At 44.0% G+C, this 12,690-nt stretch overlaps 1 protein-coding gene across 1 annotated transcript in view; it reads right to left on the minus strand.

Annotated features, from left to right (window-relative positions):
- LOC149328908 (uncharacterized) overlaps positions 1-12,690 on the minus strand; it is a 67,291-nt gene that overhangs the window by 1,726 nt on the left and 52,875 nt on the right. The window contains exons 3-5 of the mRNA XM_089559134.1: positions 12,131-12,223; positions 10,323-10,446; positions 4,544-4,606 (exon numbers count right to left, since the gene is read on the minus strand). Coding sequence (XP_089415260.1) covers positions 4,544-4,606; positions 10,323-10,446; positions 12,131-12,223 — 280 coding nt within the window. The remainder of the gene's footprint in view (positions 1-4,543; positions 4,607-10,322; positions 10,447-12,130; positions 12,224-12,690) is intronic.

Below are 12,690 nucleotides of genomic sequence, written 5' to 3' on the forward strand. Positions count from 1 at the left end.
GAAGCGAGCGGAAAAGTACCAAGATGGCGGCAGAGACCGACGAAAAGCGGGAGCATTACATGACCCAGCGGCGATTGAATGACTCCGAAGGTCGACAACAAAGAGCTGTGGAGGCTGCAGCTGTGGAGTCTTCTAATCTTAATCTATGACGCTGTCTAAACAACAGTTAATAAGAATAACTAGACCATAATAAAGCTTTCTCTTCTACGTCAAGGCATAGCTGGACTAAGCGACACCCATTTTTTTTTGTTCCAGGAACATTTTAATTTAGCCTCAGTCCACTTCCTACTTGAACAGAAGCAGCGAAATCGGCGCGGCACCTGTCCCGGCGCCAAATCAAACATTACGCGAAATGCTTCGCATTCCTAGCTGCCTTATCAAAACCACCGTGCCACGCGTGTCCTGAATCAGTTTTTTCGGTGGGTTCGAGAGACGCGTCTGCTGCACAGGTGCAAACCTTTTCACACACCGTGAAATCGATGGTGGAAGCGCTTTGGGGCTAATGTCACAATCAGCAGCCATGTTTAGTTACAAAAGGCTATACCGCGTATAACAACGACGCTTCCGAGGGCATTCATTCTCTGAGCGGTACGATATTTGCAACAATTATGAAGATAGTCACAACAAAGGCGCATATAATGCATTCCGTAGAAGCACCGAAATCGCTTTCAGCTTTGGTGCAACTCGCCGAGCTAATCATTTTCGTCGCCACATTTGTGACCGTCCTGCGGACAGTGCATTAACAACAAGATCTGAGTGAAAATGATTAGCCCACCGGCAATGTTTATTCAGTTGAAGGATGATCTGGCGTATTGCGGAGCATTTAGTAAATTTTTAGTCAGCGCTGCTGATGTTCTTCAGCACAGTTGGTCAAATGTTAGAAATACATAATGAAGCAGAACTTTAGTTGAATTATGATACCATCAAAATTATTTTGCTAGGCCAGCACAAATTTATAGGATAACCGGACTCTAAATTTTGACTGAGGGAGTCATAGCAAAAAAAAATACATGCTTTTCATATCCTTACCAGGAGCGTCCACTTCCGCCGATAGATAGCGCTCTTCGATTTCTGCCTCAGAACCTGGCGGAAACGCAAATCATTTTGCTGTGGCAGTGGACGCGTTCAAAAATAAATAATAATTATTGCTCTGAGCGCTATAAGCAGCAAGGGATATTCATAAAATTCTGTTTGTTAAATACATAATATCAGCAACTGGTAATAATTTTAAATATTAGTATCTCCATATCATTGCTTGAACAAGTCTCATAGCACAAACTTTGTGTTTTACCTTCACCACTTTCTTGTGTATTGAGGCGATGGAATTTTATTCAAATGAGACTGGAATGATGCTAAAAACATTCACAAAATTCGACCACATGAGTCCTTTCGATAATTACATATTTGTCGCTCTCTATAAAATGTTTTTCATATTTTTCCTTTATGTTTTCATTGTGAACGATGTTTTTACTTATTCTGTATTCTTTAAACTGCTTGCAAGGTGCTGTTGATGAGCCTACAAGGTGAGCACGTACGCGACAACCTAGAGACTTTCAAACAGTATAAAGACATCAGTTTTAAAAAGTACTTCTTGATAATCACAGATGCTCAGTTTTCCTGTAAAACAGCTTTAAACAGCTTTACAGCAGCTCCATTCGGCTGATTCCTTCTTCGTAGAGAAACAAAATATTTCATTTTTTTCTTTCTGATTGTTAAAATACGTAAAGTACGCCCAAATTTCACACGGGATATTATGTGAAGATTGCTTGAATAGGGCAATAAATTTTATTATGTGGCGGGAGAAAAAAAAACGTCGAAAGCTTTTGCGGTTTATGGGTGTTTAACGTATTAACGCGACTCAGGCTATGAGCGGCGCAGTCGTGAAGGGCTCTAGAAAATTCGACCACCCGGGATTCTTTACGTGCACTGACATCGCATAGTACACGTGACTGTAGAATTTCGCTTCCATCGAAATTCGACCGCCAGCGAAATTCTAGCGAAGGGATGAAGGAAGCAGTGAGAGAAGAAAGGAAGAAAGAGGTACCGTAGCGGTGGACTCCGGAATAATTTTGACCACCTGGAGATCTTTAACGTGCACTGACATCGCACAGAACATGGGCGCCTTTTGCGTTTCTCCTCCATGAAATTGCTTATCTTTTCCACCGCAAAAGACATCGTTTATCAACAAAATATTCCCCAGCTCAGAATTTCACGCCTTCTTCGTAATAATTCTTGACTCCTTTCTTCTGCTTGCAATGTTAATATTTTACTAAAACTTTATACATGCGTTATGATGCGCATACACTCAATGGAGAACATACCTTTAGAGGAACGATTAGAATGATAGTTTTTAAAGTAATTTTAGCATTATCCAGAGCTTGATTTAGTAAGCTAATAGTTGGTCTCAACCTTCATTTTCGGCGGGAACTGTTAGACTGTTTCGTGAATTAGGTCCTACTATTCTGCGATATTAAATAAAATGTAATCTAGAATGAGACGATCACCTATTTTACGAGTAAATACTGGCGTATGCTTTCCCCCTCGGCTTTATTGAAATTTTTGTCCATCAGCTCGTTTATAGCAATGAAAATTGCCTTTGAGGTGACAAGTCTTCATGATAAAACCCAGTTTTTTCTACGTACGCGTCCCAAACATTGAAAATAGGAAGTAACGAAAGAATTCCATACTTTTTTAACAATTTATGCCTTTCGAAGGTCGGGGTGTCATTCTGCTTTTGTTATTAAAATTGAACGCGTATTCCGTGCTTGTAACAAGAAATTATCTCCTAATCTTTTGCTGACTAGGTTACAAAAGGGACTGCCTGTGAAAACAAATAAAAGAAGGTCGATGTTAAATATAAACAAAAAAGTGGATAACGTCGAAATTCTTTACACCCTAAAAACATGCCTAAGCCTATGCACGGTTTGGTCGAACGCTTTTGAAGCGAAAGCTTTACTCGCCTAGCAGGAGCCATGGTTACCGGGAGGCAGGGTTGTCTGTCACGTGACTAACCACGTGATTCGCCGCAGCTGAAGCCGCTCGCCCGCCACCACCGCTGCGCCCGCCGTCGTCTTGCCAGCTATGGTCACGCGCCTAACCACACGACTCCGTTCGTTTGAAAAGGCGAAAGCGCCGCTCTCGCGTGCGCAGCCGCCAGTTTCTCGGTAGGGACAGAGAGAGTCGGTCGGGGCCGACGTCTTCTTCTCGCAGGCGGCGAGCCGAGTCTGATCATCCAGCTGACATTGCCAACCATTTGATGGATTTAGCGAATATAATCAAGCGGAAAGGTACCAAGATGGCGGCAGAGACTGACGAGGAGCGGGAGTTAGTTTATTGGTTTATTAGCGTTTAACGCCCCAAAGCAACTCCTGAAATTTCGACCACCTGGGGTTCTTTAACTTGCACTGACATCGCACAGCACACGGGCCTCTCGAATTTCGCCTCCATCGAAATTCAGCCGCCGCAGTCGGGATCGAACCGGCGTCTTTCGGGTCAGCAGCCGAGCGCTGTAACCACTGAGTCACCGCGGCGTGGTGAAGAGCGAGAGCATCACCTGGCTCACCTGGCTCAGCGCCGATTGAAAGACGCCGAAGGAAGACAAGGAAGAGACCTGGAGGCTTTAGCTATGGAGTTTCCTAATCTTAGTCTATGTCTCTGTCTAAACAGCAGCTAATCAGGCATAACCACGACATTATAACGCTGTTCCATGTGTATCCAGGCATAGCTGAGCTAAACAAGGGTTATTTGTTTTGTGCCGGGAACACTGTAATTTATCCTCAGACCACTTCCTGCTTAAAGAGAATCGGCAAAAGCTGGCGCGTCACCCGCACCGGCGCCTCATCAAACACCGCGCCAAATGCATCGCTTGCCATAGTGCCTCATAAATACCAGCGCGTCAGGCGTTGCTTGAATCAGCGCTTTTTCAATGGCTTCGGCAGACGCGTCGTCGGCACAAGTGTAAACCTTCATACACCGTGCCATCGATGCTGGAAGCACTTTGGGGCTAGTGTCCCCATCAGCAGCAATTTTTATCGACTAACGTCTAAACCGTGTATAATAACGAAGCATTTCGAGCGCATTCGTCCACTGAGTGGCACAAGATTTGCTGCAATTACGAAGATAGTCACAACGAAGACGCACATAATGCATTCCGTAGAAGTACCAAAATAGCGCGCAGATTTGATGCAAGCACGCCGAGATAAGCATTTTCGTCACTTTAACTTTTTCAGCTTCCTGCACACCGTACATTTAACGGCAAAATTTGTGTGGAAATTATTAGCCCAACGGTGTAGCCATGACTTTTCACTAGAAGAATGATCAAGGGTATTGCGCAGCAAATAATAAATTTTTACAGTCAGCGCAGTTGATGTTCTTCAGCAGAGTAGGACAAACGTCAAAAATATATAATGAAGCAGAATCTCAGTTGAATCATATTACCATCGAAATAATTTTGCTAGGCCAGCACGTCTTCCATAGGATAAGCTGACTGGTTTAACTTTTGAATGGAGAATTCGTAACAACGACATGCATTTCAGAACCTTACCAGATGCTTCATAAGCGCCTTCTTGCTCCGATAGACCGCGCTCTTCGATTTCTGGTTCAGAACCTGGCAAAAACACAAATCATTCTGCTGTGACAGTGTACCCGTGCACGAAAGTGAATGATAACGATTGCTCAGAGTGATATCAGTAGCGGGGGATATTCATAATATTCTGTTTTGTGAAACACATATTATTGTGAAACACGTAATAATTTTAAATATTGGTGTCGATAAATCACTATTTGAACAAGTTTTATAGTAAAAAATTTTGCATTTTCCCTTCAACACTTTGTGTCACATCGAAGCCAAGGAATTATGCTCAGATAAACCTGGAATAACGCTAAACATTTAAAAATTTCGATCACATGGGACATTGAGATAATTACCAGTTTTTAACTGGCCATAAAATATTTTTCATGCCTTTGCTTCATGTTTTCATTGTGATCTGCATGTTTACTTCCTCCCTTTTCTGGTAACTGCTTACAAGGTCCTGTTCATTTGTCTGCAAGATGAGCGCGTACGCGACAACCTAGACAACTTCAAATTGTAGAAAGTCATCTGTTTTATAAAGAACCTCTCGATGATCACAGAAGCGCAGTTTCCCTGTAAAACAGCTTATACACTAGCTCCATTCGGCTGATTCCTTGTTCGCAGACAAAATAAATGTTTCATATTTTGTCTTTGTAATCGATAAAACATTCCGAGTGCGCCCAAGTTTAAGAAGGAATATTATGTGAATATTGCTTGAATAAGTGGAATAAATTTTATTTTGTGGCACTAAAGAAAAAAATTCAAGAGCTTGTCAGGGCGAAAAGTTCCGCAATGACCAAAAAGCGTAACGCGATCTTTCCGCCCCGCGCCAAAGCCTGCTTCGTCGTAGTTTTGCTCGTATAATTACTCGGGGCCGCAACCAGTTGTCCCGATTGGAGACTTGGATTCTGATTGATGTCGAGACTATGGAGATCAAGAATAAAGGGTAGAAGAGAATGGAGGGAATAGAACGTCAATGAATCAGCTGATCTCAAAAATTCTTGACGCCCAGGGATGTATGACCCGCAGACGACAAGCGCCGAAGGTAATGATGGCCCATGGATGCTCTGCCAAGCATTGGCGGTTGGTGCCGTCTATTTTGCTGTCGCAGTGTGGTGGCGGCACTCCATTCGTGGTGAGGGCGTCTGATGTACCGTGTAGGATATTCGCTTCTTTATGGTCTCGAATCGTCGGTGCAGGGGTGTGGCAGCGAAGAGTGGCTAGATTTGTTGGGGTCAGGTCGGTCTTAGGTGAAGCTGGGTGGTGGGATCCAGGAGTGCTCAACCTTTGACTGAGCCAGACGAAAGGCGTCTAAACTTTAGGGCTGTGATGAAGATGGACAGTCGACCCGCAAGATTTTAGGCGGTGGCAAGCAAAATAATCCTGGTCGAAATCAAGAGGAAGAAATAGGCTTGGGCAGGGCATGCAATGTTAAGGCAAGATAACCGCTGGTCCTTGATGGTAACGGAGTGGATTCAAAGATAAGGCAAGCGTAGCAGGGGGCGGCAGAAAGTTAGGTGGGCAGATGAGATTAAGAAGTTTGTGGGAATACGGTGGACGCAACTGGTGAAGCAGAGGGTTAATTGGAGAGACACGGGAGAGGCCTTTGCCCTGTAGTGGGAGTAGTCAGGCCGATGATGATGATGATGAAACAAAATAATAGGACGGAATTTATTTACCTCGAGCGTGAGTGCTCCAACTTACGCCACTGCCGGCGACTTCGTCGTCTGCTTTGTAGCAAGCAATAATATCACGGACTGGTGACACATGACTGTCGATAAGGTATACCGGCAGAGTTGCGTCAGACTTGAACGTTGTTTAATGGGGGATCTTGAGCTAGCCAGCGCAAACAGTTCGGCAACAGTGGTAAGTTCGCGCAGTAGTCAGTTAAGCACAGAACCACCACGATTCTCAACCACGTTCCATTTGAAATCGCTGAAGAACTGTAATATTGAACGCTGCAGGAGCAGTTGACCATGGCTGCAAAACTCGCCACAGAAATAGGGTCGATTCTCTCAGCAGAAACAAAGTGATAAATAGAAGAAATATAATACTACGCCTGGTTACCCACCTCCTAAAGTAGCCTCGGCTGTACGGTTTAAAGGAAACGAAAGATAGCCGAAATATACGGTGTAAATAGAAAAGCTAGAGTTGAGATCATTAGCGCCCATAGTTGCGCCTTCGGCTGCAGATATGTAACACTTCTGTGAGCGCATGGCATCACTGAAATCCTCTGATCGTGTCGGGAATGGCATCTTAGTAGTGTTTTTTTTCGGTCTAGGCGCTATCATATACTCCCAATCCATCGCTATTTTATGATACACCGCAACCAATTTCTTAATCTTGCGAAGAAGGCTGATCGCTTTATTCGGTTTGTTGGGAGCCTCACGATCCTTGCCCACCCAAAGATCGTTCCTGAGGTTCGCGGGCCCTCTAAATCATCTTAGCAGCAGCCATTTTTTAAATTTTATTATTTGTCGCCACTATAGGTAGTATAAAATATTCTTTCAGGCCCTCTATACCACCGGTGATTTTTCACCTTTCTATAGAAATATGCAGCAAACATTTCCGCAATCTATCATGGCACATAACAGCCTTAGTTGCCTAGGTGCCATAAAAGCCAAAGCAACCCACAACCCCACGCAGGATGATGGGCACCGCGGTAGCTCTAGTTATAGTTAGTTAGTTAGTTAGTTTATGGGGTTTAACGTCCCAAAGCGACTAAGGCTATGAGAGACGCCGTAGTGGAGGGCTCCGGAAATTTCGACCACCTGGGGTTCTTTAACGTGCACTGACATCGCACAGTACACGGGCCTCTAGAATTTCTCCTCCAAAGAAATTCTAGCCGCCGCGGCCGGGATCGAACCCGCGTCTTTTGGGTCAGCAGCCGAGCACCATAACCGCTGAGCCACCGCGGCGGCGGTAGCTCTAGTTATGATGCTCGGCTGCTGACTCTAAAGATGCGAGTTAGATACGGCCGCGGCGGTCGCGTTTTGATGGAAGCGAAATTCTAGGGGCCCGTGTACTGTGCGACGTAGTGCGCATTAAAGAACCCTTGGGGGGAAATTTCCGGAGCCCTTCACTACGGCGCCCCTGATAACCTGATTCACATTGGGACGTTTCACTCGCATAAATCAAAAATAAACCAAAGCAGAATCAAATATGGTGCTAACCGGCGGCGCAATTTTTTACTGAGCATGTGATAGCGAATGGGTGTCCAAACCCAGCCTCTTGCACCTCTGTTGTATTCCGTTTTACTTCTTAGCATGCTGTACCACACAGCTTCGGTGCGCAGCTGATCTCTGACGGTAGGGGCGACATCAAAGTTCTCTCTTTCGGTTACCTTTGGTTGTATGACGTCGAGCGTCTTTGTAGAGCGAATGATATGACCTTGAGATAAGGAACAGAAATTTCGTGTGGAAATACAAACATCGTAGAAGCACATGGCCGTGACAACAACTTTTCCACAGATATTTGGCTGTTTCTCTAATTACAATGCCGTACAGGCGTGCAGGCGACTTCGAACATGAACAAAGGAATATTACAAAGAATCGCGGCAATATTTAGTTGCATAAACTTTTCTTTCAGACCGAATAATTTTCATTATTTTACGACTTTTCTACTACAGTTTTCCGCCAGATTCAATGAATGCGCTCCCTTCGAGTGTCAGAGGGGCGCATTTAATTGCTTGCTTTCTACCCATGATGCCTCTACTACACAACCGCAACCTCGTGGTTCTAGAACATGCGTGTTTTACAGACTGCAGAAAACACGAAACCTTAAAACAAACTAGTCCTGGACCATGGCAGGATTCACTACTTCAGCTGCCATATCGAAAAACTAGACCAAAATTTTCTATCGCCACAACCATTTCTTAGTAATATGTTGGGGCATGGACGAATTTCCTGTACTAATGCAATATGTTTTTGTAGCGACAGAACTCTGAAAAACTAGTACAATACTGCGGAGAAATCCGTCGCAACAACAGGATGATAATTTATGACAGTCTGGACATGATTCGGCCCTCTATTTTGACTCAGAGTTGTGGCTATTCTGATCATAAGGTGTTTTCTAACACATTTTCTTCTATCATCCAAATATAAAGCGGTTGTAACTTGTCTCTCTTGAACAAATGGTGCATCCATATGGCGAGTGTTCGGTGCCGAGCATTCAAGTTGCGGTGCTTCAGACACGCTTGAAGTGACTGCCTGAATGCACAGGTGGCGCCGTGTACGGCAGTGACAGTATGTGTGATGATCGAAATCATTATTTTTATAATCGCTCATCTATACGCCTGGTAGAATTATCTTGTACAGCCGGCCAAATCTTTAGCTGGCGTGCGCGACAGCCGCTTTTTCTGCACTCCTGCACTTTACGACGAAGCAAACGTGCGGAAAGCTCAATAGTAAGCACGTGCTTAGTGAGCCTGTTCTTAGGTTATATATTTTCGCGATTTTGCTCCGTCACAAGCTGCAGGAGCACGGAAAACGCGGCCTTCATGCACGCCAGCTAAAGATTTGGCCGGCTGTACGTCCACGTGTTGGAATTCAGCAGTGCTCCACCGCTTGCCCATGCATTTATTTATATATTTATGCGAGTCCGACGGCTCCCCAAGTGGCATTACAGTGAGGGCGAACAACACTTAATACATGTGCAAACAGGCGACAAAGTGATGTACAGACAACGCATCGCGACATATTATCTCAATAGGTTATCAGCAAGGAATTTGCAGTGATGCGAATAATTCGACATAATTTGTGGGTTTGGAACCGGAGGAGGCACGCTCTCGAAAGGTTGGAAACGGCTGCTTTCTACCACAGAAGAACAGGAGAAGATATCCAAACGCCACTAACGTCAGATATCTAAAGGAGAATGTCGCACTCAGCACGTGTACTAGTTGGCCTACATTGATTCATAGAGTGAGACTAGCATTATTGATGACCTGCTAGCATTATTGATGACCTGCTGTATAACCGGAACGCTGTACCAGCGAAGAGTTAGAGACCAGATATTTTAGCGTAGCCCATGTCATCTATCACCGGCGCTAACGCTGCCGTCAACTGCCAGCGCACGTACGCTGGGAGATCAGGGGTTCCATGTGTACAAGCAGCTTGCTTTGTTCTACACTGCCTGCACCATTAGCGATTGCGAACTAGTGGTTGCAGAGTGCTGTAAACGCCGATGGTATATGTTATAAATGACCTAAAATCCTTCAGTTTTACCTTAATGTATGGATATTACGGTAAGCGCAGGTGACACACATTTAAACTGCTTAGTTTTAGGGTAGCAGGTACTGTCTATCATCGCCATTTTCTGGCGCCACTAGCTGTCAATGCGCATTGCCTGGCCAGCTAAGACGCACATGGCGCCAGCATGCTATCTCTGCATGCCAACTGTCGGTTCCCGACCCAGTGCAGCGGAGGGTGACATTATATTCTAAGCAGAGAGTCAGCGATATCGCTGACATTACAATTGGAAAAAAGACAGAGCGCAACTCGAGACATTTGCTCGCACTAAAACATGACTACTGCTCCGGGAAGCTGAAATCATTGTGCTCAGGAGCCGAACGCTGTAGCGACTTGGGCACCGGGACAGGTTGCAGCGCACGGGCTTTCCCAGCAAAATTGAAGGCTGAAAATTTATTATCGTGTGCTAAAGTACGCACAGTCGTTCTGAAACAAGAATGGCTTTACGCGATATACACATTTTGGCGAGCAAGCTGAAAATTCTTTGAAGAAAATTTAAATGTTACTTGGATTGAGGAGAGCTTTTCGTCTTTCCCGGAGTTTAACCACTTGGTGCTGTATAGCCCCTTCGTCGGATCTCAGGGCACCAACAACGGGAGCAATCCTCATGTCCTGGCTAAGCATGCCTCGCTGAAAACAGAATGGAGCACTTTTAGTTGTTCACATAATGTGCTGCAGGAATACATGACAGCACTGTCGAAAGTGAACCATTTGTGATGATTACTTTGCTAAGTTTGCACGCTTGATTTAGCCCTCTATACTGGCATAAAAATACTGCCTCTTCAGTACGGCTGAGCCAACATACACATTTTTTTCTTCATCTGCCAAATAGCCCAGTGAAGTTTCTTCTTCAGCGTCTTGGAACTCTAGCTGCATGGGTCCTTTTCGATGCTTTCATCTCGACAAGGGCTAGCCTAGTGAACTTCATTGCTCAAACATCTGTCCCTTTGTTGCAACTGCTATACCTTGGGAGGTGAGAGTTCTATTGAGGAACACCTAAAGGGCATTAGGAAAATTTTGCGTTTGTGTGCACAAGCAGGAGACCCCATTCTAGCGATAGAATCCTGGTTTAACAAATAAAGCTCTTTTGTTTTCACTCTTTATCAAATAGCAGTAAAAATAAACAAACGGAATGTCCCTGAAATTTTCCTCTATAGAATGTGTAAGCAGGCGTTTGCGTTAATGCTCTTATCTTAATGAGGAGAGTGACTACATACATGTCAGTAATCTTGTTTTCTTACAACAAAAAAAAACAAATATCTAAAAGAATTGTATGGTAAAAACTTCGTACGGAAATTTAGAATCAAAACAAACAAGGGGAAGAAACATCTAGCAGGCATTCAGAACCAATTTTTTCAGCTAGTGAAGTTCGCACTAGGAATATGTCTTAAACTTCGTTTGATGTGCCGCGCTAATTAGTTGTTAGCATAGCAAAATTTATACCTTGAACTGGTTCATCCGCCTCCGCTCTCGTTTTTTTCTCGTAGAGGGCGTATTCTGTATTTTCCGCTTGGCGTTTTGTAGAAATTTGAAATTGAAATCGCCCGAAATGCTGAAACAGCTCAAACTACCAATTGCCCCGGCACTTTTGTGTAGCAATTCTAGGCGCAAGTACCTTTTCTCATACCTCGCGATTCTGGACGAAAGCATTTTTGAGCTCGAAGCCATTTATGAACACTATGTTTTCATATAAAATTTCACTATAACAATCATTATATTCGTAGATCACCCCCCAGAAGTGTTGTACTTTTTTCTATTACCGTTTTTGCTGGTCGGTTGGTTGATGGTTTATGGGGTTTAACGTCCCAAAGCGACTAAGGCTATGAGAGACGCCGTAGTGGAGGGCTCCGGAAATTTCGACCACCTGGGGTTCATTTACGTGCACTGACATCGCACAGTACACGGGCCTCGAATTTATCCTCCAAAGAAATTCAGCCGCCGCGGCCGGGATCGAACCCGCGTCTTTCGGGCCAGCAGCCGAGCACCATAGCCACTGAGCCACCGCGGCGGCTCTGTTTTTGCTGTCATCAAAAGCATTCCCCATCGGTTTTCTACGGCAGCCTTAATTGTACGATGCGATCGATGGAAACTGTTTTAAGATTTCGCTACATATCAGAAGAATGAACCATTGCCTTTAACATTTCCATGAGAATACCTTACAATTATTCAATTTTCAAAATTTTTGTCCGAGAGTGTTTGACATGTTTTTGCTAAGGAAATCTCTGGCAAGGAAGCTACTTAAGATCTTAGTGCCACAAAAATGACAAAGTAATGTTTAGTTATGTTGCACGTCTGATGAAGAATATATACATACGATTTCCAAGCCCTCTTCCCGTGGATTTATATAAACAGATGCCTTCCGCTTGCTGTCATGGTATAAGTTCTTTTCCAGTAGTGCTCCATTTACCTGTTAAAGAATAAGGCAAAATAATACGAGTGAAAACTTTTCTTTAAGTACAATTCTAGAAGCAACCATTTTACAGAGGGGGCTAGTGAAAAATGGTGGTAAATTTATATCAGTAAGCCATAAATAAACTTAATTAAAGGGATCTCCAAAAGCGGACTTGGTCATCAAGCACATTTCTCTGAAAATATTTTCCTCCTCCTTCAAGTAGTATAAAAAAGGCCTGTTTTTCTTTTAACACAAAAACTCCTGTCTCCGTGTGACTTCCAAGCTTACGGTTGATATCGTAGCAATCTTACATTTTAAAAAAGTTTAATGCTGTCATCTCGCAATCACAAGGCAGAATCAACTTTCCGGCCTTAATGTTTTCTTACTTCATGTGGCAGCTTAGTACAGTACACCATTATTTGCGAACATTAGTCATTCTAAGTCGTGCAATATTCCGTTTCATAGATGCTTACTCTATTTTC

The sequence above is a fragment of the Amblyomma mixtum genome, chromosome 9, assembly GCF_055824585.1.
Source record: "Amblyomma mixtum isolate Tamu chromosome 9, ASM5582458v1, whole genome shotgun sequence".
Classification (NCBI taxonomy): domain Eukaryota; kingdom Metazoa; phylum Arthropoda; class Arachnida; order Ixodida; family Ixodidae; genus Amblyomma; species Amblyomma mixtum.